General features: G+C 39.5%; 1 protein-coding gene across 2 annotated transcripts; it reads left to right on the forward strand.

Moving 5' to 3' along the window:
• The first annotated feature begins 6,754 nt into the window (after positions 1–6,754).
• sp3a (sp3a transcription factor) lies at positions 6,755–20,595 on the forward strand. 2 transcript variants are annotated; one of them, XM_079619784.1, is made up of 8 exons: positions 6,755–6,947; positions 7,179–7,252; positions 7,389–7,484; positions 9,412–10,368; positions 13,302–13,503; positions 16,236–16,326; positions 16,513–16,709; positions 20,053–20,595. In XM_079619784.1, the coding sequence occupies exons 1-8, from the start codon at positions 6,941–6,943 to the stop codon at positions 20,370–20,372; spliced, it is 1,944 nt and encodes a 647-aa protein (XP_079475910.1). In that variant the 5' UTR covers positions 6,755–6,940; the 3' UTR covers positions 20,373–20,595. The 2 variants fall into 2 exon arrangements, with proteins under 2 accessions (XP_079475910.1, XP_079475909.1); XM_079619783.1 differs by having other exon boundaries at positions 6,780–6,947; positions 16,137–16,326; positions 20,053–20,512.
• The last annotated feature ends 3,831 nt before the right edge of the window (positions 20,596–24,426 follow it).

Genomic DNA, 24,426 nt, shown 5'->3' on the forward strand with positions numbered 1-24,426 from the left:
CCTCAGTGGTGTCCGAATGGAGGTCCCTTCTCTCGTGTGTCATTGAGAAACATTTGATATTCTGGCCGCAGTATTTCCTGTGGTGCCATTTTGAAGCTTCCCCATTGAGGATCCATTTACCCCGGCCACCGGGAGCCTCCAGCCGGGCAGACTCTCTCCACGCGGTCCCTTCCACTGCAGATCGGCCCCAGCAAGCCTCTCCGCCAATATGCTAATACGACGCTTTCAGAAACAACTCATATTCATGCGGTAAGCAGGCCCCAGCTATTTTCACCCCAGCAGACGAAGAACACGTCTCACCTCTGTGCTTTACAAAATACCAGAAAATGACAGATTTTTTCGCTCCGAACTAAACATGCAGATTTCTGAAAGGTCATAAATGACAGATTTTATATACTTCTCGGCTTTGAAGTTTTGAAAAACATTAATGCATGTACAAAAGAAACATTCATATACAAGTTTTGTTAACATATTTTGGTGCATTTTCATCCGTCACTTGGTAGAGGATAGCCAGATGTGTTGCTTGGCATGTTCTTATCCTCACAAACTGTGAACTAAGCTAGTAGAGCAAGTAGAGCATTGGGTCGTCACATGATTTGCCATGAAGTGAAACCAAACTAACTCCCACAGATCCCATCATTCTCAAGCTGGGGTGCGTTTCCCAAAAGCATCGTTAGCCAACTATGTTCGCAAGTTCTGTCGTTAATAGCATAGTTCAATGAGTCTGTTTCCCGAAAACATCAGCTCTCGACCTGTGGTTAGAAGCAGAGTTTCTTGTTTGCATGACATGTGGACTCAATAAATCCTTATCTTGAGCCAAATAAGCAAGCTGACATTCAGGACAATCTGTATCTTTTATTTAGAATATATACAAATGTCATTTGCGTCTTTTAGTTTGTCAAGTGTCATTTATGTGTGTCATAGATTTAAAGTGTCATTTTTTTAAGTGTGGAAAGTGCTCTACTAAGAACGGGCCTATGATTGAATCTGGAAATAGAGCAAAATGAGACATAGTCCTCAGATGCCATGTCTGTCTTTTATATCAAAACATTTAGCATTAATTCGATCTCAAACAGTTTCATTAAAAGAAGTTATTACTCCACCGTGCGTGACGTCATAAACCAAGGTGGTTGAACGACCACTTTGCGACAACATGGTTTCGGGAAACCGTCGTGACTAGCTTGACTTCTCCAACGATGCATCGTACTATGAAGCAGCGATTTACGTCGTTGTACGGGAAACGCAGCCCTGCTTGGGACCAAATGAATCAATAACACAGATACTCAAATGTTCTGTAGCCTATTCCAGCTCGACTACAGAGTTCTCTTCAACTTTAAAGGTAGGTTATGCAATTTCCTGTGCGGCTAGCAATAGCAAGCTAGCTTTGAAAGCATGAGATCCCACCCTCCCTTCATAGCCTCCTTTAAAACCCATGAACACGTACAACAGGGAGCAAACAAAATCTTCACGAGAGATGGCATTAATCTACCTCGTGTTTCAGAAAGCACATAACATTACAATAATAATAAACATAAACAACTTAAAGAGCTCTTGTACCACCTGACTGCTGTAGATTCATTTCGGTGTTGATAGTGTTGCCATTGAAACACATAAATTCGAGTCACGAACCACTCCGAGTTTCCATCTCTTCTAGATTACAGTAGTTATGATGTGAACTCATAAGCATAAGCTGGTTGTTTCGGTTCAGGAGGAATTGAAGACGGCTGCGGTTTCGTTTGTGGCTCTCAGTGACTGACGTCTGTCTAACTCGGCATAGCATGAAGCACACTGATGACGTGTGATGTCTGGTATGAAAATACATACGTTGACAGGCAGGTATGACATCATATCAGACCGAATGCAATGATTGGACGAACATTTTATTGTTCTACGCCTTCCACAGACGATATAAATACATTTAGAGCACTTAACTTAGGGATAGCTATGGATGTGAAGAGACTACCAACCAGCATTAAAAAAAAAATGTTTCTGGAACAAATCACCTACCCTGAATTTTTTGGTGACATGTGACCGTGGTGTAGTTCGTTTATAGCCGATTTCTTTCTGGATTCATAAAAGTTGTGTTCATTTGTGAAGTGAACCCAAACCATCTCCCACAGATCCCATAATTCCCAAGCCTCCCGGGACCAAATCAATCAATAACACCGATGTTCTGTATTTCAGCTCGACTTGTTCAACGATCAAAGACTGCGTTCCTGGTTCCTGGTTTGCAAGCCAATTTGTCACCTTGCCTGAAATCACATCCTTTCAGACAAAACATCAAAGCAATTAACTTATTGTGTAGTACTTCAATCTAAAGATATGAGATAAGATACCGCCACCATTGTACAACAGCTGCGTTTTGCCTTTCCATTTGAGTGTGGGTGTCTTTGTGCGTTAGATTGTGGATAAGCCAGCGCAAGGTAAGGTAGGAGAGCGAGAGCCACAGATGCGGGCCTTTCTAAAGGCTCTGTCTGCCAGCCTGTGTTTACCTGACACTCAGATTGACAGCGGAGTGATTGGAAATATCCCCCACTCACTGGTGCGAGCCCCTGAGTGCAGGGAAAGTGCTTTTGTAGTCTGGCTGTAATGGCCCAAGTTTGAATTGAAGGTTGAAGGAAAACGCTGCTCTCTGGTCACTCTCGGGGAGGAGCTGACAAAGTGGAAACGATGCCGCGAACAGAGTCTTAGATCAGGAACGCAGCTGAGAGTGCAGAATGTCTCTGGGCTGTTATCTCAATGCAATCGTGCTAATCTTTTGCCGTTTATAAAAGCAACACCACTGCCGCGAACAAACTTCCCAGACTCTTTTCTCCTTCTGGACGAGTAGGACGATACAAAGTGATTTTTTTTTCTATATGATCCTGGTGAGATCAACTTCCATCCAGTTTTTTTCCCCTCACTCACGCTCTCTGGTGAATAACCAAACAATCTGCTGAATTTGCCCCCAAGACAGTCTAATTTCCTAGTTAATTTCCTCATTCTGTGCTGTCGAACTCCCTTGACGCACTATATGATTCAGGGAGGCATAGGTACATCAGTTGTCTAAAAATTAAAAACGGTTTTATCCCTTTTTTTTGTGAGACGGTGATGCTAACTAGAATAGTAGAGCACAAACATTCATGTTGTTTTAAATTGTTCATACAGATCATTTGTTTAATGTCATACTTAAGGCCCGACAAGTAGTTTGTTAAGGCTTGGTTTGTAGGGAATTACAAACCTGCGCACATATATTCAAATGCGCATAACTATATGTGAGCGCCATCAGTGTTTCTCACAGGTTCACGTCTAAAGTCACGTCTAATTTAATAACTAATGATCGTTGCGACGGAAGTGAATCAATCAAAACTAACTTTAGCTGGAAAATAACTTTATTCAAGAACCGCTATAAAGCCAAAACAATCGGTTACCTTAAATTATCCGTTTATCTCCGTAAAGCCGCTTTGAAACAATCTACATTGTTAAAAGCGCTATATAAATGAAGATGACTTGACTAGACTTCCAACCCACTAAATGTGGGTGGATTTCAGCAGCGGCGTGTAACGCAAAGTCACTACACTTTGGAGGGTTGAATTTGATCTATATTACATACATTTTTCAAGTGTAGTCTTTTACATAATAGGCATAATAAACTAAGTGCAATGCAGTGTTGTCTAAAATATTTTTTTGCTACATATCGAAGCTCAAACATCTGATACGCTTTCATTTTACGCAGGATACACGATACCAGATACACGATATCTCTCCGACAGCGAATTACACACAAACCTGCCTCTCCTCACTCACTCGTTTCATTTGATCCGGATTCATATTGTTGGTGTTACAGGGCTTGAATTTCGGTGTTGGATATTCGGTGTATTAAACATAATTTACTCATTCCTGCAGATTTTGTGCTCACACCCAAAGAGCGCACACATAAAGCCGTCTCTCAGCACTAAATTGAGTCCTTTCTCTCAGCACTAAATTGAGATCTTTTTTGCTGCTTATTGCACTTAAACAGTCAAATAATTACAAAATAATGTAAAAATGCCGGTCTTGGCAAGTATTCACATAAACAGTTGAGAAAGAAAACGCATGTGTAACAGTATAATAGATCCATGCGTCGTCTTAAAGTGACAGCAGCCTTACAATCCCGCTGCCACATTAGAGATAATATTAAAAAATATCTATATGGTAGTTTTTCCTTTTGGTATCGATGCCAAAATTGTGGCCAGTGAAAATGCTGAGTGGCAAGTAACTTTGGAAAACCACTAGACACAGTGGCTGGAGAGCAAAAAAGTTAATGTTAAGCCCTGCCCCCAAAACAGTTAAGTGCAAACCCTGCCCAACAGCTGATCAGTCGCACAATCAGAAAAGTTCTTGTTCAAGTTTAGAGTCCAGATTTAATAATGAGTGGTTCCAATCGGGTCTGGCGGTAGCACTTTTAGCATAGCTTAGCATAGATCATTGAATCTGATTAGACCGTTAGCATCTCTCTCAAAATAAATGACCAAAGAGTTTCGATATTTTTCCTATTTCAAACTTGACTCTTCTGTAGTTACATCGTGTACTAAGACCGACAGAAAATGAAAAGTTGCGATTTTCTATCTAGGCCAATGTGACTAACTACAGAAGTCAAGTTTGAAAAAGGAAAAATATCGAAACTCTTTGGTAATTTTTTTGAGAGAGATGCTAACGGTCTAATCAGATTCAATGATCTATGCTAAGCTATGCTAAAAGTGCTACAGCCAGACCCGGAGATCGGCTGAATGAATTCGAAAACGGTAAAACTCGACTGTTTAACTCTAGGGGAGCTGGAAAATGAGCCTATTTCTAAAAAAAATGGAGTGTTCCTTTATGGTTAGTATTTGTTTCAGTTTCGTGTAGGCAATCAGAGCTGTGATTGACATGGCCAGTAAAATCTTTAAAATCAGGTTTGAGGTTAACTGGGTTGTGATATAATGATGTGCAATATTCAACCTAATCTCACAGAAAAATTTAACTATGTTATGAGGAGGTGCTTTTTGTATAAATTTGTAAATGTTAATTTGTGAATTGTACAAAGACGTGTTTATTAGAAAATAAGTAAGCGTGAAGATCCCGATAACCTAACCGTCACCGGTGCGTAAAGCAGATCGTTCGAAACTTACAAATGGGATCGTACTAATTAGCCACCAAATCGGCAAAACATAAAACAGTTACGAATTGCCAAGAAATCGTGTTGGCAATAATATGCTGCGGTCAGACTTTGAGCAGACAAAATTGATGATCACAAAATTCGTACAAACACTATAGCGGATAATATGACGTCACACTTTGTGGCATCTTTTTAAAAAACATAATTCAACTTATAATGCATCCCAACTGTTAAACATTGTATTCCACTTTACAGCAAAACTGCAAGTTTAAGTATGAGGTCACGCCGTGACAAATCAATCTTGTAATGGTCACATGATTTCGCAGGGCAGAGTTCACCAAACTTGAACTTTGGAACCAGAGAAACTCGCAAAAAATTATGTTTCCCGTCTCCTGCGTTTGCATGAATAGAAGTCAATGAAAAGTGTATTGTAACAACTTCCTTCGTAGTAAAGCTTTAGCACAACTAACAACCACAATTATTGAATGTTTTGTCTAGTAGTTATGTAATAGATACGTAGTTACTGATAAAATTACACCACATATCTAACAATTTTCATTTGTAAAAGACAAACAAACCTGTTTAGATTTTACAATTATCATAAGCTGTTTGTATTCAGTAAAAGAAATATATATGCATGACCGATGTCATTTCTGATATTTGAATGGCACATTTAAGTTGTAAATTGTTATTAGCCTATATAATGATATACCTTTTTTTTAAAGTGTGGGTGATTGACATTAACATGACAGCTTTACAAATCTTTCATCAGCTCAAGGCAAAGTTTAGTTTAACAGAACTACGTTCAAGTTCAGTGTGTTTTTTCCCCCTTATTTTTTCATTTTATGAAGTCCAGACATAGTAAGCTCTTTTCAAGCTGTGTCCACAAAACATTGTGAATATTGGTAAATTTTTTAGATGCCAAATTGCGCACTTCTACTGTTTCTTTAGACTAGAGCACTGGCCCCTGTTGTGCTGCAGCAGATTAAAAAACTGTTTTACTTTCACAATTGACACTTGAAAACCTCCCAAATCTCTTTCATAGTTAAGAGATTTGATGTGCGTATATACATTATTATTGTATATCTATATTTCTGTGTTTGTATATTGTTGGTGTATTCTCTTTTAGCACCAGTACTTTTTTATTATGTTTCTCCTTGGGATATGGAGTATGTGAGAGGTTTTTTATTCCATCATGACACATCTTTGTGAAAAGATGCTGCTCCCTTCTGCATTTAGGCTTGAGCTGCAGAAATCACTGATTATCATTAATCACTCGTGTTACTGGAGAAACACTTGACTTAGCTCAAGTGGCCTCTTACATTAAACCACAAACCTCTTAATTGCTGATTATAAGACTATGAAAAAAATTATGTGTCATCAGTTCCCCTGCTTATATTCTTGCAAAATATGTGAAGGAAAAAATCCTTAAAGAGTAAAACTTTCGTGATGATAAACTAAAAAGACAAACACGCGTCAAAACAATAACAAAACAAACCCTTCATCACCACATACTGACGGAAACTGTTCATCTTCACGGACAAAACTTGACGGACAACGAAACACAGGAAGCAGTCCGTTCAAAGTGACAGACATCCCACTCATCCAATCAAAAGGCGAGTTCTCCAACCCAACCTCCAATGAGATGAGAGACGAAGGGCGGGACTTCCTGTCGGTGACGCAGTTGGCGAAGTGGAAGCCCCGCCGTCAATCAAATTAGGAAAAAAACAAACTGGACTAAAGCGAGCGCACGCACCGATTAAAATAACCATGCTCGGAGTGTAATTAAACGCAGACACCAGTCTTCTTTAACGAACTCACGTAATGACCGGTACGTAGGATTTGAAGAGCGTGAGAATGCTCGCTTTGAATCTTTGTGCAGGCTATGTTTATGCTAAGCTAGGCTAATGTTAGCAGGCGGGTGAATCTGAGAGTTTCAGATCCGCGGGGGGAATAAATACAGAGCTCAAATGATCAATTTTTAAAAAAAAATACGCGTATGATGGCGTCTGTCCAGCAATCGCGCGATGTGTGGTTCTAATGGCTATTTTGTGTGTTTAAGCGCCTGAAGGGCCAGTGAAAGCGGGAGTCATGGCGGACAGCAGCAGCGCGCAGGACGGCGGCGGCGCGGATCAGGTAAATCTCATCAAATCCTCTCCTCCCTTATTCTCTAATGCATGTGCTTTGGTGAAGTTATCACTTTGTTCTGTTAAAACACTGGTACTTCCTGTGTGGCCACCCCCTTTAATGTATTAAACCCGCCCATCGTCAGGACGGACAGCCCTCGCCGCTCGCCCTGCTCGCCGCCACTTGCACCGGCCTCGGAGCAGAGAACGGGGCAAACACGAATAATGGTGTTGCTGGGGTGGTAAGTCTGCAACTACAGATACATCACCTTTATTGTGCCATACCGTGGTTTGAGTGTGAGCTAGGGCTTGTATACTTTGTGTTTACTCCCCAAACTTAAATGCGTAGTTCACCCAAAAATAAAAATCTGTCATTTAACGTTACTCACCCTTAAGTTGTGCCAAACCTGTATACATTTCTCTGTTCTGCTGAACACAAAAGATATTTTGAAGAATATGGGTAACCAAACAGTTGTGGTGGAGGTGGAGCACCCATTGACTTCCATAGTGGGACAAAAATATACTATGGAAGTCAGTGGCTACAGTCAACTGTCTGGTTACCGACATTATTCATAATATCTTCTTTTGTGTTTGGCAGGAGGAGGAAACTCATACAGGTTTGGATACACATGATGGTGAGGAAATGATATAGGGAGGCACTGATCTGGTTGAGCTTCCTTTTAGTTTAGTGTAAATACATTATTGTATGGTTCGCTTCACAGGGCATCTAATTTTTACCAGGAAATGTCCACAGGAAGACATCCTGTGACTGATCTTAGTTTGTGTTTTACTTGTTTATTAGTTGGTATCAGACCAGCATGGGGGAAAAAGTCAAACAAATGGACCATGGCATGTTTAATCTTCCCTGAAAGCGAAACTGTGAGGGACAGTCTTTTCAGTCAGTTGCATGGAAACATATATATCAATATAAAAAGATTTTTTTTTACTCTGTTTTTGAAAGTCTCTTATGCTCATCAGGGCTGCATTTTTTTTTATCAAAAATACAGAAAAAAATAGTACTATTGTGAAATATTGTTAGTTGATAATAAAGGTTTTCTATTTGAATATATTTTAAAATATTTATTTCTGACGCAAAGCTGAATTTTCAGCATCATTACTCCAGTCTGCAGTGTCACATGATCCTTCAGAAATCAGTATAATATGATGATTTAGTGTCAATGTTGGAAACAGTTGTGCTGCTTAATATTTTTTATGATTCTTTGAATAAAAAGAACAGCATTTATTTAAAATAGAAATCTTTTGTAATAATGTACACTATCGTTCAAAAGTTTGGGGTCATTTTTTTTTGTGTGAAATAAATTAATACTTTTATTCAGCAAGGATGTGTTAAATTGATTTAAAAAAAAAGTGATAGTAAAGATTTATATTGTTAGAAAAGATTTATATTTTAAATAAATGCTGTTCTTTTAAACTTTTTATTCATCAATGAATCCTGAAAAAAGTATCACAGATTGTAAAAATATTAAGCAGCACAACTGTTAGAATGATTTCTGAAGATCATGTGACACTGAAGACTGGAGTTATGATGCTGAAAGCTTAGCTTGGATCACAGGAATAAATTACATTTGACTAAATATTCACATAGAAAAGTTTCTTTTAAAGTGTAATATTTTACAGTATTACTGTTTTTACTGTATTTTTGTTTAAACCAATGCAGTTGTAAATACAATTCTAGTGACAAAAAAAATTAGACCAATTTTTCAGCCTTATTTTCACTTGTGAAAAATCGAATCTAGCGTATACCATGTAAATGTAGAAGCTAGAATATTACAAACACAAGCAAATGTTGTTTTCCATTGATAAGAGACTTAATCCAGTGATGAAAAATGTCCATAATTAATAATCCAGATTTACAAATTCAACTCCATTTGATTGATTTTGAAACTTAATGAGCCTTTTCCTCATTTCATTGAATTTTTTTTCTTGCCATTTAATTCATTATTGCTATATTAGTGGAAAATTGGATTCTTTTGAGGGTCACACATGATACTTGATACCTTTCAGCGTTTCAAAACAAATTCTAATGATTCCCTTGCATAGGATGGGTTTGCCTATGTTTTGCATCAGTCAGCATAGTAACAGCCAGAGATTTTACTGTGTACATGCACTGTTGTGGCATCACTTTTTTTCTTGTGGTTTCCTCCCTAGAACGCGGAGCTCTCAGTGCAGTTAACAGGGTCGTCTGAAAGGTGGGAGGCGGTAAAGGACGACTCGGGTGTCCTGCATCTGCCCGGCACGGGTATCGTCACGTCCAACGGACAGTATGTTCTTCCTCTCCAGAGCCTCCAGGGTCTCCAGAGCCAGCCCATCTTACTCACGTCAGGGACCGACACGTCTGGCGGCGCAGTGCCTAACATCCAATACCAGGTCATCCCTCAGGTGCAGACGGCCGACGGGCAGCTGGGTTTCGAGGGGGCTTCAATGGCGCAGGACGCCTCAGGGCAGATCCAGATCCTCCCGGACGGCACCCAGACCATCAGCGTCACGGGCACGACGGCAGCCGATGTGATCCGCAACACTCAGAACCTCATGACCCAGTCTGGCCAAGTGCACTTCAACAGTCAGGGTCAGATGGTCACTAACGTGCCTCTGGGTTTGCCTGGTAACATTACCTTTGTGCCCATAAACAGCGTGGATCTGGACTCTCTCGGGCTCTCGGGGGCCCAGGCAATAGCCACCGGCGTCACGGCTGACGGACAGCTGATCATGACCAATCAGAGCGTGGAGAACTCAGACGGCTCGGAGAAAGCAGGGGAACAGCACCAGACACTCAACTCGAACGCAGACATGTTTGTGCCTACCACATCTTCATCCTCCTCCTCGTCCTCACAGCAGCAGCAGCAGGCCAGCACGATAGACGGCACGGGCGTGTTGACGCAGCCTGTGGCGGGGGAGCAGGGAGACGGGTCGGGATACCTCAGTCAGGGCACGGTGCATGTGTCCGGGGGGCAGCAGGTGATCCAGTTACAGCAGCTGCCCATGCAGACCGGTGACGGTCAGGCCCAGCAGAACATGCAGAACATCCAGCTCATCAACCCAGGAACATTTCTCATCCAGGCCCAGACCGTCTCACCGTCAGGACAGATACAGTGGCAGACCTTCCAGGTATGCGTTTATAGTTTAATTTATAAAGCACATTTAAGAACAGCCACAATACTGACCAAAGTGCTCTACAAGACATCTAAATATACACACATAAGATAATACACACAAATATAGTATAATATACACATTTAAGAAAAATGTAAAAAAAATCATACACAAGAGAAAACAAATACAGTGGGAGACCTTCCAGGTATGTGGTTATTAGGGATGTACATTTTCACAAATTTCCATGATCGATCATCATTTAAATGAACGATCGATTAATCGTTAGCTTTAATAATGGAATATGCGTTTAATGCAGTGGCATGACAGCGTGTAGAAATGCTGCTCAAAACGTTATGTTACTCACCAAATGAATGAGTTGGCAGACCTTCCATGTATGTGGCTATAAATATTTTTTTTGAAATTACAGTTTTAGGGTTGGGGATTATGAACCATTAAATTAAAAATAAAAGAAAAGATCTTTAGTAATGATGCAGACCGTGTACGCTAGTAAAACAATGATTCTGCCCTGCACATGACAACACGCATATTGTTTAACCAGCAACCAATCACAAATAGGCAGTGATTAGGGATGGCCCGATACCACTTTTTCCAGGCCGAGTCCGATACCGATACTTCCATTTTTGGTACTCACCGATACCGTAACCGATACCTGTATTTTTATTTTCAATTAATTTAATTCATGCATTTGTCATTTTTAAATGTATTGGTAGAGAAACCAAAAGAATGTCAAATCATATTTGTTTATTAAATGTAAACTTAATCTGTTCATCAAATATATTTAATGCACTGCATATTCATTACTGTATAAATTAAATATAGATGGATCTTTTTGTGAAGTTACAAAAAAAGGTAGGCTATTTAGTCAAGAGATAATCCTTTGTCTGGTTAACATTAAAACACAGCAGCAGATTAATTCAACTGCTGCCCCTTTAAGACCGAACGCACGGACCCCATTTGAATTATACTGTCTACGTTCACTTGACATATAATATACTTTGTTTACTAGGATACTCGCCAAGATGGGCGTTTTTACATAGTTTTGTGTGAATTCATCCGTACAAGCGCAATAGTGAAATAATTCCACTCAGTGTTCGCGCGCTGTCTGAGGCGATGGTTTTCGGGGCGCGCGCTTTGGATGTTTGAAGTTCATGTAACTTCTTGACCTGCAAATGTCCTGTAATAATGTCGTTAAACATAAATAAGGTAACAGTTCATGTTTTACTTACATATACGATTTAGTTTTAATCCAAATATACGTGCCGAGTGAACGATCAGCAATCCAGAGCATTCAACAGAAGTGCGCGCTCTCTCTCTCTCTCTCTCTCTGGTCAGTTAATGTTAATAATAAGCTACATGCCTCGTTTTACTTTCTTTGCCATTGACATCCGACTGAACTACAAACTTTCCACTGACGTCTGATGCGCTCGACCAGCTCGCGCTTCGGTGCCGCGGCGCGCTCAATCCACTGCACGTTTTTCTCTTATCAGCTCGTGCACCACAGCTATATAGGCGTTACTATATTTTGTTTAATATTTCACTAATATGATACATTTACTTCATAGACAGCCTTCTTTTTTATCCCCATTATACTTTCTGTTGTCAGTGCTTCTTTGTCTGGACACAAACACTGTACACACGCTGGTATCGGTTGTTGGTATCGGGGCGCTTTTACGAGTACGAGTACATGAGCTCAGTATCGGGCCGATACCCGATACTGGTATCGGTATCGGGCCATCCCTAGCAGTGATTTATGTTAAAAACTGATTAGTCTTGATCATGGGGAGTCTTTTTTATTCTAAACTTCAAAATCAGTAACTCAAGCAAGTTAAATCACGACACCAAGTGCTTAAAGGGTTAGTTTAGCCAAAAATGTAAGTAGGTGTTATCATTACTCGCACTCAAACCCTCTAGCCCATTACTCAAACCCAAAGACTTTGGTTGTCTTTGAAACCCAAATTAAGATATTTATATATATATATATATATAAATAATGAAACCTGAGAGTTTTCTGTCCCTCCATTGAAAGTCCGGGTAATCAAAACTTAAATGATCCAAATAGGTTATGATGGTGTCGGAAAACAAATCCGTATGAATTGAGCGTTTTAATTCATCTTCTGAAGAAATATGATCTCTTTGTATAATGAACAGGTTTAATTTAGGCTACTAAGTTATCACGTTACTTAACCACTTGCTCAACCAACACATAGATGTCGCTTTAAGTTCAACTTTATAGTGAATATAGGGAATATGACCATCACTTAACAAGTGCTTTTAAATTAGCTGACATATTAGAAGTTGCTCTTTTCATAGCGTGAAAAAAATAATAATCAGTTTTACATGAAATTGTGATCAGTAAAATCATCGTACATAACAGAGACTATACTGTTGAAAAGGTCTCAACTAGCAGAATACAACAAGCACATTGATTTCATTTAGAGAATAAACTATACCAAGTATTAGTATTTAGAAAAAAGAAAAACGCCGCTGGTGCACTTTGTAAACCGTATACACAAGGCTTTTACGCCACATTTTGGTTTGTAACCATTAATAAACTAGTAGATCATCGCATATCTTTATTTAGAGCAGGTGGTCTCGAACGAGCCCGAACACAACGTAAGACTCTGCTTGGATCACGGAGTGACATTGACATGCTACTTGGCTAAAGCGTTGTGATCATGACACTTCAACGTCATTTGAACGTTCAATCATTGGAAACTGGATCTTGGGTTCAGTGTGTAGGGACGATGTGTAGACCAATCGGACACGGTTTTACAGCTGGAGCGTGCTTGGATTGGTTTATTAATAGCATTTATTATCGACAATTAATCCATTAATCATCCATAGTTTGAGGGTGAGTAAATAATGACAGACTTTTAACTCTTGTGTGCTACCTTCACCCATTCTGCTGTCCCAATCTGTCCCCGCAGGTCCAAGGAGTCCAGAACCTGCAGAACCTCCAGCTCCAGACGGCTCCCGCTCAGCAGATTACTCTCGCCCCGGTGCAAACGCTGTCTCTGGGCCAGGCCGGCAGCTCGGGACAGATGCCTAACCTGCAGTCGGTGACGGTCAACACCATGGGCCAGGCAGGCATTCAGTTCCAGCAGTCCGAGGACACCGACAGCACTGGAGGTACAGCAGCGGGTGCGGATACATGTCTTTCCCTCGGGACATGGGCTCCCAATCCTGGTCCTGGAGTACCTCAACACTGCTCACTTTCACTGTCTCTCTTTTCTGGCACACTCGTTTGAGATCTTGGAGTCTTTACTAACGAGCCGATGAGTTGAAGCAGGTGTGATTGGTTAGGGAGATGTGAAAAAGGGGCCGGGGTTCCTCCAGGACCAGGATTGAGAACCACTGATTTATGGGGGAAGAACATGGTAAATGAATGCATGGCCCTATGAAAATCTTTTTTTAAATTCTCGGTTTCTCAGTTTAATTAGTCTGGATTTCTGTTTTAATTTGATTATTAAGATTTGTCTAATTAAGAGAATTTAATAATGTATTAAAATTTGAACGATAGCGTTTTTTTCTTCACAAATTCTGTCGTCTGTTTTAAATGAGCAATTAATTTTATAAAACTTCAACCGTTTTTAATCTTTTAAAATATTATTATATAAAAATGTTATGGCAAACAAAGTGCTGCACAACAGAGGTTTACTGATTAAAGTAAAATGGTTTGATATTTTGTGATATGTCTTAAACTCTATTATTATTGTTGTTGTTATGACTATGAAGTACAATTTACTGTACAATAGTAATATATTTCTGTCATGATTTCTTTAAGTTAAATCATAGTGAGTTTCTGTGTGTATCTGACAATAGTTTTATCAAATGAAGTGGTAAAATGCTCATAAAACTGTATGCTCATAGTAAAAAATGCTCATAGTGAGACGGCAGACGCAAAAAAAACACCAAGCGTTAAGCCGCCTTTCCACTGCACACGACAAACGACAGCCGTCGGACCGGAAGTCCTTCATTTCCAATGGAGATTCGTACGGGAGCTGCGGGGAGTTCACGGTTGGAGTCATATGCGTATGCAGAAAATTCGGATATGATTTGAGCTTTGGATCCGTTTAAATATCTGAACTTCTGTGTAGGGCTGCACGATTCTTGCTAAAATGTGAATCACGATTTTTCTCCATGGGAATTGAGATCACGATTCTCTTACACGATTCTCATTTTTTTCAACCAAAATTTATTGCACTCAAGTACAAAAAAAACAAAAAAACACAGGACATTCAGTATAATAAAGTGCAGGTCTGCAGGAGTAACAAAAAATCGTCTCTACTCTCTTTTCTTTATTTTAGACCCCTTAAAGAAAATAATTAGTTCATATTATGGGCTCATCTGATTTTTTGTACACAGCCTATTTGTTAGGATTTTAGTATCATAATGATTAGGCTAATAAATGCATGCACAATTATCCGTGAACTTTTTTTTTGAACAAAAAAACACAGCCTTTCAACTTGTGTGTGCAAAATTCAGAATTAAATTAATGTGCAGAAATTTGTACAAATAGAGAGTAGGCTATGTAGGCCTACTATAGGCCTACTGTTGTAGCCATTAAAAAAAGCGCGTTTCATATTTGTTAAAATATTATAATGTTATTTTTAATTTTTTTCATTTATGTTGATTTATGAAAAGTGAACAGCACGACCGAGATAGGATGTGCAATATGAGACATGGAGCGGGTCAGACATGATTTTGACCGTTGAAGTTGTTATAGAAAGCCTTTCTTTAAAGTGAATTTCGTTTTGTATAAATTGTATCTTAATTTTAATCAATTTTTCATCAACCAATTGCCTGTATTTAATGAATAGGCCGACGAAACAAATATAACGGAGGCGCCCGCGCGCTCACTTGCACGTGAACTAGAGCACATCCTAACTTAACGAAACTCAGTGTATGCCTCACACAGACATGACAAATACATCAAATACACAAAGCTTGAGATGTCTTTAAACAAAATAATTCAAAACGAAAAAAGAAAAAGGCTACTCTCTGATTATGTAGTAATCCATTATTAGGCTTATTTATGTGCATTTCTGCAGAGAAGCTACGTAGGCAGTGTTAATTTTTTATTTATTTTTTTCGTTACCTCCAACCCCCGTTTTGAGTCGCCGGATCCCCCTCTGCGCTCCGGGACCTCCCACTTTACAAATTAAGCACTGCACGGTGCTTACCCTTTAGACGGGAACGCGACGGTGGAGCGTTTTTAAGATTTCCACTCTGGAGGGTTTCACTTTTTTGCGTTTTTAAGCCCCAAAAACGGCGTCGCCATCTAAACGAAAGGCACATCTGATAAAATATTTTTACGTTTTCACCCGCGAGCTTTTTCGTGTAAACAGGGCCTGACATAAGGGGGCGAAATGCGACAGTCGTGTGCAGTGGAAAGGCGGCTTCACACGTGCTTCAGAATGTGTATAGTAGACCAAACTGCGGTGCTCATTCACACAAGCAGACTTCATATTTAAATAGCTGTCTTTTTGTGGTTTTATATTCACACGTGTCCGTAATGCAGTTTTATACCCCCACTTTTAATCTATTCTTCAAACGTTTGCCAAATTCCGTGACATTCCACGCCATACTGTGAATTCCATTGGAATCTGTGCTTTTGTGGAAATCTTCAGGCCCTATAGAGAAATAAACAAGATAATGCAGGCACGATCAACTCATTTAGAGTGCCATTACAGAGAGAAGATGTGTGTAGCCGTAATCATGCAGTGCTGTTAGTGTAACGCTGATCATACTATACTCTATAGATATTCAGATTAAGGAGGAGCCTGATTCGGAGGAGTGGCCTCTGGACAGTAGCTCTACGCTGAATGCCAATGACCTCTCTCACCTTCGTGTTCGTTTAGTGGAGGAGGAGATGGAGGGAATGAACCAGGAGGGCAAACGTCTGCGCAGGGTCGCATGCACCTGCCCCAACTGCAAAGAGGGAGGTGGGAGGTGAGATCACACTGCTAAAAGCTCTGCTGTTTCCTTCAGCAGCTCATTTTGTTTTGAGACGCAGTGAAATTTATATTCATGTGTAATACAGACACCCTACGGTGTGTGTTTGACTACATGTCTTCATTACTGGATGTGTGTAATATATTTCCATTCTGACTGTACATTTGTAATTATATGTTGTAGGGGATCTAACATGGGCAAGAAGAAACAGCATGTGTGCCATATAGCTGGCTGCGGGAAGGTATACGGGAAGACGTCTCACTTGCGAGCTCACCTGCGCTGGCACTCGGGAGAGAGGCCCTTTGTCTGCACCTGGATGTTTTGTGGGAAGAGGTTCACGCGCAGTGATGAATTGCAGCGACACAGGAGAACGCACACTGGTACTCTTCCTCTCACACACACACGTTTCTCACTGCCTCTGTGTCTACCTTGGTTCCCAAATCTTGTGAGCCTCCTTGCTTACATAGGCAGCTAATGTCTAAAGCACCATCCTGACCTGTATTGAGTCTCATTAGGGACTGATTTGGGGTTTGATGTTAGCATAACAGTACACAGTGCAGCTACAAATGTGTGGCAAACATATAGACTATACATATAAAACAATAATGTGTTATAATGCTTTTCAGTATTCGCATTTCTCCCCAACTTTCTTCAAACATCACCTGTAAAAAATAATGAGTTATTGCTAAAAAATGTCTTTAAATATTGTATCTTCCAGCCTCGGGTCATGCTCAGCTCAGCTTCATCTCAGTACATATATTACCAACAGTTTTTGCTGCCTACAGACATGCACTACTGTTCAAAAGTTTAGGGACAGTTCATTCTTTTTTTTTAAGAATTGAACCGACTTTATATTAAGACTCTTTAACATTTAAATTAATCATTTTGATACAATGCTCTTATTCTGTAAAAACATTTTTACATATATTTTTAAAAAAGGCATTGGCCGTTTTCACTCTTCAGCAATAGATGCTATATTTACACTGAAAATAGCATATTTTCTTAGCCATAGATGCTATTTACACTTGTTTAAATAGCAATAGATTATATTTACAGTATGTAAAAATAGCATTATTTTCTTTGCAATAAGTGTAAATAGTAGGTAGATGCTATTTATACTTGTAAATAGTGGCAGATACTATTTGCACCGTCAGTTTTGTTGTACATTTAAAACAGTATGCAATAATAACAGTGTAAATTATTATATTTATTAAAAAATATTAAATGGATACTGCCACAGCACAATTTACGGTCAAATAAGGCCCTCCCTAAACCTAACCCTAACCAATAAACACGTTATTGTTAAACACGTGTTGTTAGAAAGTGTTAGACACTTTATTTTCCATCCATCATCTTCTTCTGCGACCCGGCCCCACTTTATTTTCAATTTTCGAAATATTTGCTTTTTCTTTGAAAATAAAAGCCTTTCCGATCTGATGTAATGGGATAACGGAGTAGAGCGAGTTCGGCAAAAGCCGGATTCATGCGTCTTTCCCCTACACTTTTGCTACCGTTAACAATCCCAGCTTCTTCTGTAGTTTTGGGCCAGACATCAGTGGGCGGAGTTAGTGTAAATGACCTCTGCCAACAAGGCGGCTATTTGCACAGTGTAAATAGACACTCCATAAAAAAATACTTGCATGTAAATACAGCTGTAATTTCTGTAACTCCAGGTTCCTTCCCACGCTTCTTGAAAGTACTTAAAATTCAGACACGTGACTGGACATTATGTGAAAATGAACACTGGTGTATTTTGTTAGAGGAGCATGGTCTGCATTTTCATTCAACTCCTCTGCCGTTTTTGTTCAGAACAATGCGACCCATATTTTTTACACCAATGTGCTTTCAAAAAATGTAGAATGATAAGGTATCTTGAATATTTTTGCAAAGGTCCCTGAATGGGCTTCGTACCTTATTCATATTTCATTTAATTGCAAAATTCATATAGTATTCTCAATTTTTTTAGGTTTTAATCAATAAATTGTTCATAAAAAAAGAAAACTAAAACTAGTGTGAAATAAATGTTTAAAGAAGGAATAAGAAAGCTGCAATCTGCGACTCTCGTTCAAATCCACTAGTGGGTCAAATGACGCTTTTCCACTGCATGGTACGGTATGGCTCGGCTCGCTTTAAATGGTACCACCTCTGTTGAGGTTCCAAGCGTACCGTACCGATACTAAAATGTGACGTAAAAACACTGCAGATCACTGATTGGTCAGAAAGAATCGTCACTACCAGCGTCATTGTATTTGCGCGACACGAGACACCAAACCCGCTAGATATAAATAGCCAGTAACAGCCAACGCGGTAGAACCTGTTTTTAAACTACTTGCTTGACTTGCATGAAGAAAGAAAGAAAAAAAAATCTATGGCTGAATCATGGTCAGTGGACGAAGTGCAGACGTTCCTCTCGTTGGTTGCCGAGGAGCGGATAAACTATAACGATCAGTCTATAATCCCACCCACTTTGAAGCGGTACTAACAGCAGTGGAAAAGCAAACCGAGCTAAAGCGAACTGAGCCGTACCGAGCCGTACCACGCAGTGGAAAAGCGAACCGAACCGTACTGAGCCGTACCACGCAGTGGAAAAGCGAGCCGAACCGTACTGAGCCGTACCACGCAGTGGAAAAGCGAACCGAACCGTACTGAGCCGTACCACGCAGTGGAAAAGCGAGCCGAACCGTACTGAGCCGTACCACGCAGTGGAAAAGCGAGCCGAACCGTGCCGCGCCGAACCGTACTGAGCCGTACCACGCAGTGGAAAAGCGAGCCGAACCGTACTGAGCCGTACCACGCAGTGGAAAAGCGACAAAGTAGGTATTTGATACTGTCCAGATTGGTAGTAACAAACCCACCTTTATTGTGCTTGACATAAAATAAAAGATGCTTTAAAAAGTCCATGAAAGTCCTTGAATCTGGTGTTCATGAAAGAGTGTGAACCCTGATAACTGCATGATTATTACACTGTTGACCTTCCCTTACACATATCCACCTCAATAGCAGCACATGTTCTCCAATAAGCACACTGTACCTAACAGTTTATAGTAGTGTAAGACGCCTAATATAAAAATATGACCAAAGAATTTGATACTTTTATTTGCATTAAATTGATAAAGTAACAGTATAGACTCTATTCTACTTAAATTTACCACATTTGAAGGATTTCTGAAGGATCATGTGACCCTGAAGACTGGAGTAATGATGCTGAAAATTCAGCTTTGATCACAGGAATAAATTACATTTTGATTAATGTTTCAAAATATTGCTATTATGTTGAGCATAAGAGACTTGTTCAAAAACATTTAAAAAATCATACCGGACCCAAATGTTTGAACGGTAGTGTACTGATAAAACAGAATTTTTTTACGGTACACTCTAAAAAAAAAGCTGGGTTGTTTCAACCCAATTTTGGGTCAAATATGAACTATCCCAGCCGTTGCGTTACATTTTAAATTACATTTATAACCCAACGTTTGGGTTTGTTCATATTTGACCCAAATCGGGTTGAAACAACCCAGCTTTACTATTGTGTCTTTACAGTGCATTTTAGGATTGGTTCCTTTGCAATGGAGGCATGAAATGCTCCCTTAGAATTGGGACTCAACATGTTTTTTATAGATAAATGAGCTTTTTAAGCAGGCTTCATGCGGGGAGCTCACTATGGCTTGTAACCGCTTTTATCTCTTCTCATTTTTCTGTCATTCATTCTTCCGCCGTCACCAGGAGAGAAGAAGTTCGTGTGTTCAGAGTGTTCGAAGAGATTCATGCGCAGCGATCACCTGGCCAAGCACATAAAGACGCACCAGAACAAGAAGGGAGGGGGCGGAGCCGTGGTGTCCAGCGTGGGCGGAGCCATGTCCTCGGACAGCATCATCACGGCGGGCGGCACCACGCTCATCCTCACCAACATCCAGCCCGGCTCCATGCAGGGCCTCGCCACCGTCAACGCCACCGTCAACACCTCCAGCTCGCAGGACCAGCTGAGCTCAGGCGAGATCCCTCTGCAGTTAGTGTCCGTGTCCACCGGGGACGGGGTCGAGTGATCATGTGACGAGTCCTACAGGAGAGGAACATCATCCTAAAGGTCCCGCCTCTTCCTGTACGACATCACTTCCTCTTCTCCCGCAAAACCTCAGACTCCATTTTGACTACATCGATCGATTCCACGCTCACGCATATACCTTGCTTTTATACCTTTACATATTTACCCTCCTTTACGTAAATATGTACATTTACGTGAATGCATATATACACACACACACACACACACATATATATATATATATATATATATTTTACAAATATAGAATTATTGGGGGATTTGTTCATCTTTTTATGGGGGAAGCATTATTTCTTGTTTTCACATACAACACTGAAATGCCTTATATTGTATTATAAGCTGTCGTGTACAGGCCGAGTCGCTCATGGGTGTCCAGCATCTCTGTTTCAGTGTGTACTTGTTGGAATGGGTTTAGTCGTGTTGTATAAACTAAGAAAGCAGCGCTGGTGATAAACGGGTGGCTGATGATGTTGACGGAAACGGGTTTAGCCAGAAAGTGAAAAATCTCTCATTATTTCTTCCCCCATGTTTGGTTTTTGAAGAATTACACACCACAACAGGGACATAAACAGCCAGTTTATGACTCGAGCACTTTATTTTAAATAATCTGAAATCATATTGTGTGAGAAATGGACCAAAAAGTGAAGTTGTCATTGGGTGAGCATCCCATCTGGCCGCCGCTTGTTCACCACCAGTAACGTTTAGTGATCCTGATGCCAGTAATGTTGACTCTGCATGTTTTTTAACGGTAGTCGTGAGCTTTGGGTGGATGGGAAGTTACAAATCTGTTCCTCACAAACAAACAAAAAAACAGTTCCAGAAGATTGGGAATGTAGCGTCGTAGGCTTGAACCGCTTTTCAGGAAGTGGGGGAGTAAGTAATGGCAGAATTTCCATTTGTGGCTCGGCTCTTTCTTTCATTGTAATTCTAGGTTTGTAAGTGATATTCGTGGTGTAAGTTCTCCATACAAGGAGAAAGATGTAAAACAAAAGAACTTGCCTGCCAGTTTGCTGTTGGGAGTCATGAAGGTGTCCAATAGTGTCTTTAAATGTCTTCTTCTTATGATTTATTTTATGTGGTTTTATTTTGTGTAGGTAAACCAAGGCCCAAACGAATGGGGCAAATATGAAACAATCATGTAATTAAAAGCATTTTATGTACCATAATTCTCAAAACCTCTTCGAGTTGATCAGATCTTTCAATATGAATTTGTTGCGAATGAAGTCTTTTTGAGCAAAAAGATATTTATATACATTGTAATCTGGATTTGTGGTGTCCACAACTGCTTTTCTAAAGGAAAAAAAACTCCCTCCGGCTTTACTTTTTTAAAAGACGGGACTGTAATCCGCATCAAGAATCGTTTGTATGAAACGAATCGGTTTGTAGTTTGCCAAACTGAATTCGCACTCTTTGATAAAATCGAGAGAAAAACTGTTCATTTTTTTTTGTCTGATGGTTTTGCAGCATTAATGTTTATAACTGTGTTTCAGGACCAAAAGAGCCGCTCTAGCAATGCTGTGTCGAGATGACGGCCTATAGGGACGTGTTAACTAATGTTAAACAACCTAAAGCTTTGTGGGACAGTATCCGTCACATCACTACCTAACTGTGATGAGGATGAAGGCGATATGTTCACGTAGGTTTTGATCTCCCTCTGTAGCCGAAAGTCTCCGTTCAGATCCTCGGATCCAGTTTGATATGATAATTTTGTAAGGATTTAGTGTAACACACACACACACACTGCAGGTCATCAGTCAGGACACACTCGTTTCCATGTACAAGTGTGGCGTTGTTTCCACGTGGTACTGTACAGTTATTCTCCGCTTATGTTTTTATTCCTTCTTCAACTAATCATGATTGTCTCTTTATCTACCGATTCTGAGTACCATTGCCAATTTTTGTGTTGGGGGGGATTTTAAACCTCCCGTTAGCCAAGTTTGTAACGATCAGAGATTTTCCACGTGAGTTTGATTGAAAAGGTCCAGGTTATGGGGGTTCATGGGAGATCATGAAACACTATTTTTGTTTTCTGAGTTGATAAGGGTTGTTCTTCTGTCACAGTGATCCAGAATTGCTTCTTTTTTTTTTCTTTTTTTTTTCTTTTTTTTTAGTCTTTTAGTTTGTGAAGTCTAAATTTGATTTTGTTCATTATAAATAGCATCTTAACGTGTCACTTTTATTATTATTTTTTATTTGGTCATTTTTTTCAAGAAATCTTCGGACTATTGTACAATGCCCACTTTTGAGGGCAGCTGTTTATTTCACACTAAAATGACTAAACATAATCCTGTGCTTGTCAGTTGTCTTATTCTCGCAGAACACTGATGCACATACTTACATGCAGTACAAAACTTTAAATGGTCAGGTGACCAATAAAAATCCCAACACTTTTTTTCTTCAAAATCACAATAAATAAAATGACATACCGGTCAAGAGTTTGGGGGCAGTAAGAATTTTTTTTTTTTTTTTTTTTATACATTTTAATTCAGCAGGGACACATTACATTGATCAAAAGGGCCAGTAAAGACATTACTATGATACATTTATAGTTAAAAAAAAATGCTCTTCTTCTATTCATCAAATAATTCTGAAAAATGTTCCACATTAAAAAAAACAGCAGCACAATGTAGTTTTCAACATAAGAAATGATAAATGTTTTTTGAGCATCAAATCATATGATTTCTGATCTGAAGGATCATGTGACCCTGAAGACTGGAGTAATGATGCTGAAAATTCAGTTTTGGCAATAATTAAAGTAAAGTGGACACTTATTTTAATCTGTTACATTTCGCAATATTGCTGTTTACTGTATTTTTGATCAAATAAATGCAATCTTGGTGAGCATAACTAGTGTCTTTAGTCACCATTTACTTTACATTTTCCCTCTTTTGCCTTTAAAAAAAACAAAGAAAACTTCCCTGTAGTCTGCAAATTGATATGGTTTATATAGTTTATAAACTATAAACATCAGATTGAACAGGCAAAAGCATTTGAGCAATCCATCTCTCACTACTTGTTTTATGACTACACATTTTGTGATTGCAATGTTCTCCCTCATTATGTTAAAAACCGTGTGTGTGTGTGTGTGTGTGTGTGTGTGTGAGACCTTTGTGTGTGTGTGAAGTCCAGTAGATGTCACTGCAGCAACAGGACCAGAGCAGGACAGCTGAATCTCCGACCGCTCAGTCCATTGATATATTCCTCATCTCAAATGCGTTCAGAAGCTTCTCTGACCTAGTCAGTTAAATATGTATAAAAACCGCCGGCATGAACAGCATCCACCCACAGCTTTACCCCCTTAAATTGCATGTGAAATATGTTATTTTATTTTTGAACTTGCTCAAGTGTGAATAAAATTCCCCTTCATGCGTTTTTCATTTTCACTTCAGAAATACACTTACAGCTATTTCCTCTTAGAGGGGCTTATGTATTAAAACCACATCATTTTTCATGATCAAACTCTGTTTTATATTGTTTTTATGTGAATACTAAATCCAGCGGTGTGGAAATTGATTTGTTTTTTTACATCAAGGTGTTAGGTTCAAAATTATAGTCATGTATAAGGAAAAAATATATATTTTAGATGCTTGTGACCAAGTAATATCATCCTATAAATATATTCACATTTTTGCAGTTCACTTGAAAGGATATTTCAACCAAAATATAATTCTGTCATCGTTTACTCACCCTCGTTTCATTTCAAACCTCTATGGGGTTTTTTTCCCCCCTGAAGAACATAAAAGATATTTTGAAGAAATTTGGCAACCAAACCGTTTTGGTACCAATTTACTTCCAAAAATACAATGGTAAGTCAGTGTAACCTTTGTGTGTGAAGGCTCTTCTTCTTTCACCAAAACAAATTCCTCATGTGTGCAAAGACTTGTCAATAAAGCTCTTTCTGGTTACCAACATTCTTCAAAATAACATTTTCACAATAGCATGTCATGTTCCCCAAAAGAAAGTAATATGGGTTTGGAACAACATAAGGGTGTAAATGATGACAGCCTTTTTATTTTTGGTGAACTGTCCCTTTAAAT

This window comes from Phoxinus phoxinus (genome assembly GCF_949152265.1).
Source record: "Phoxinus phoxinus genome assembly, chromosome: 7".
Classification (NCBI taxonomy): Eukaryota; Metazoa; Chordata; class Actinopteri; order Cypriniformes; family Leuciscidae; genus Phoxinus; species Phoxinus phoxinus.

Bases quoted from the DNA above. Each gene is read 5' to 3' on its own strand.
- sp3a (XM_079619783.1), top strand. The intron at 13,504-16,136 runs GTACAGCAGCGG...TATACTCTATAG, and splicing joins GGACACCGACAGCACTGGAG to ATATTCAGATTAAGGAGGAG. The intron at 16,710-20,052 runs GTACTCTTCCTC...CGCCGTCACCAG, and splicing joins ACACAGGAGAACGCACACTG to GAGAGAAGAAGTTCGTGTGT.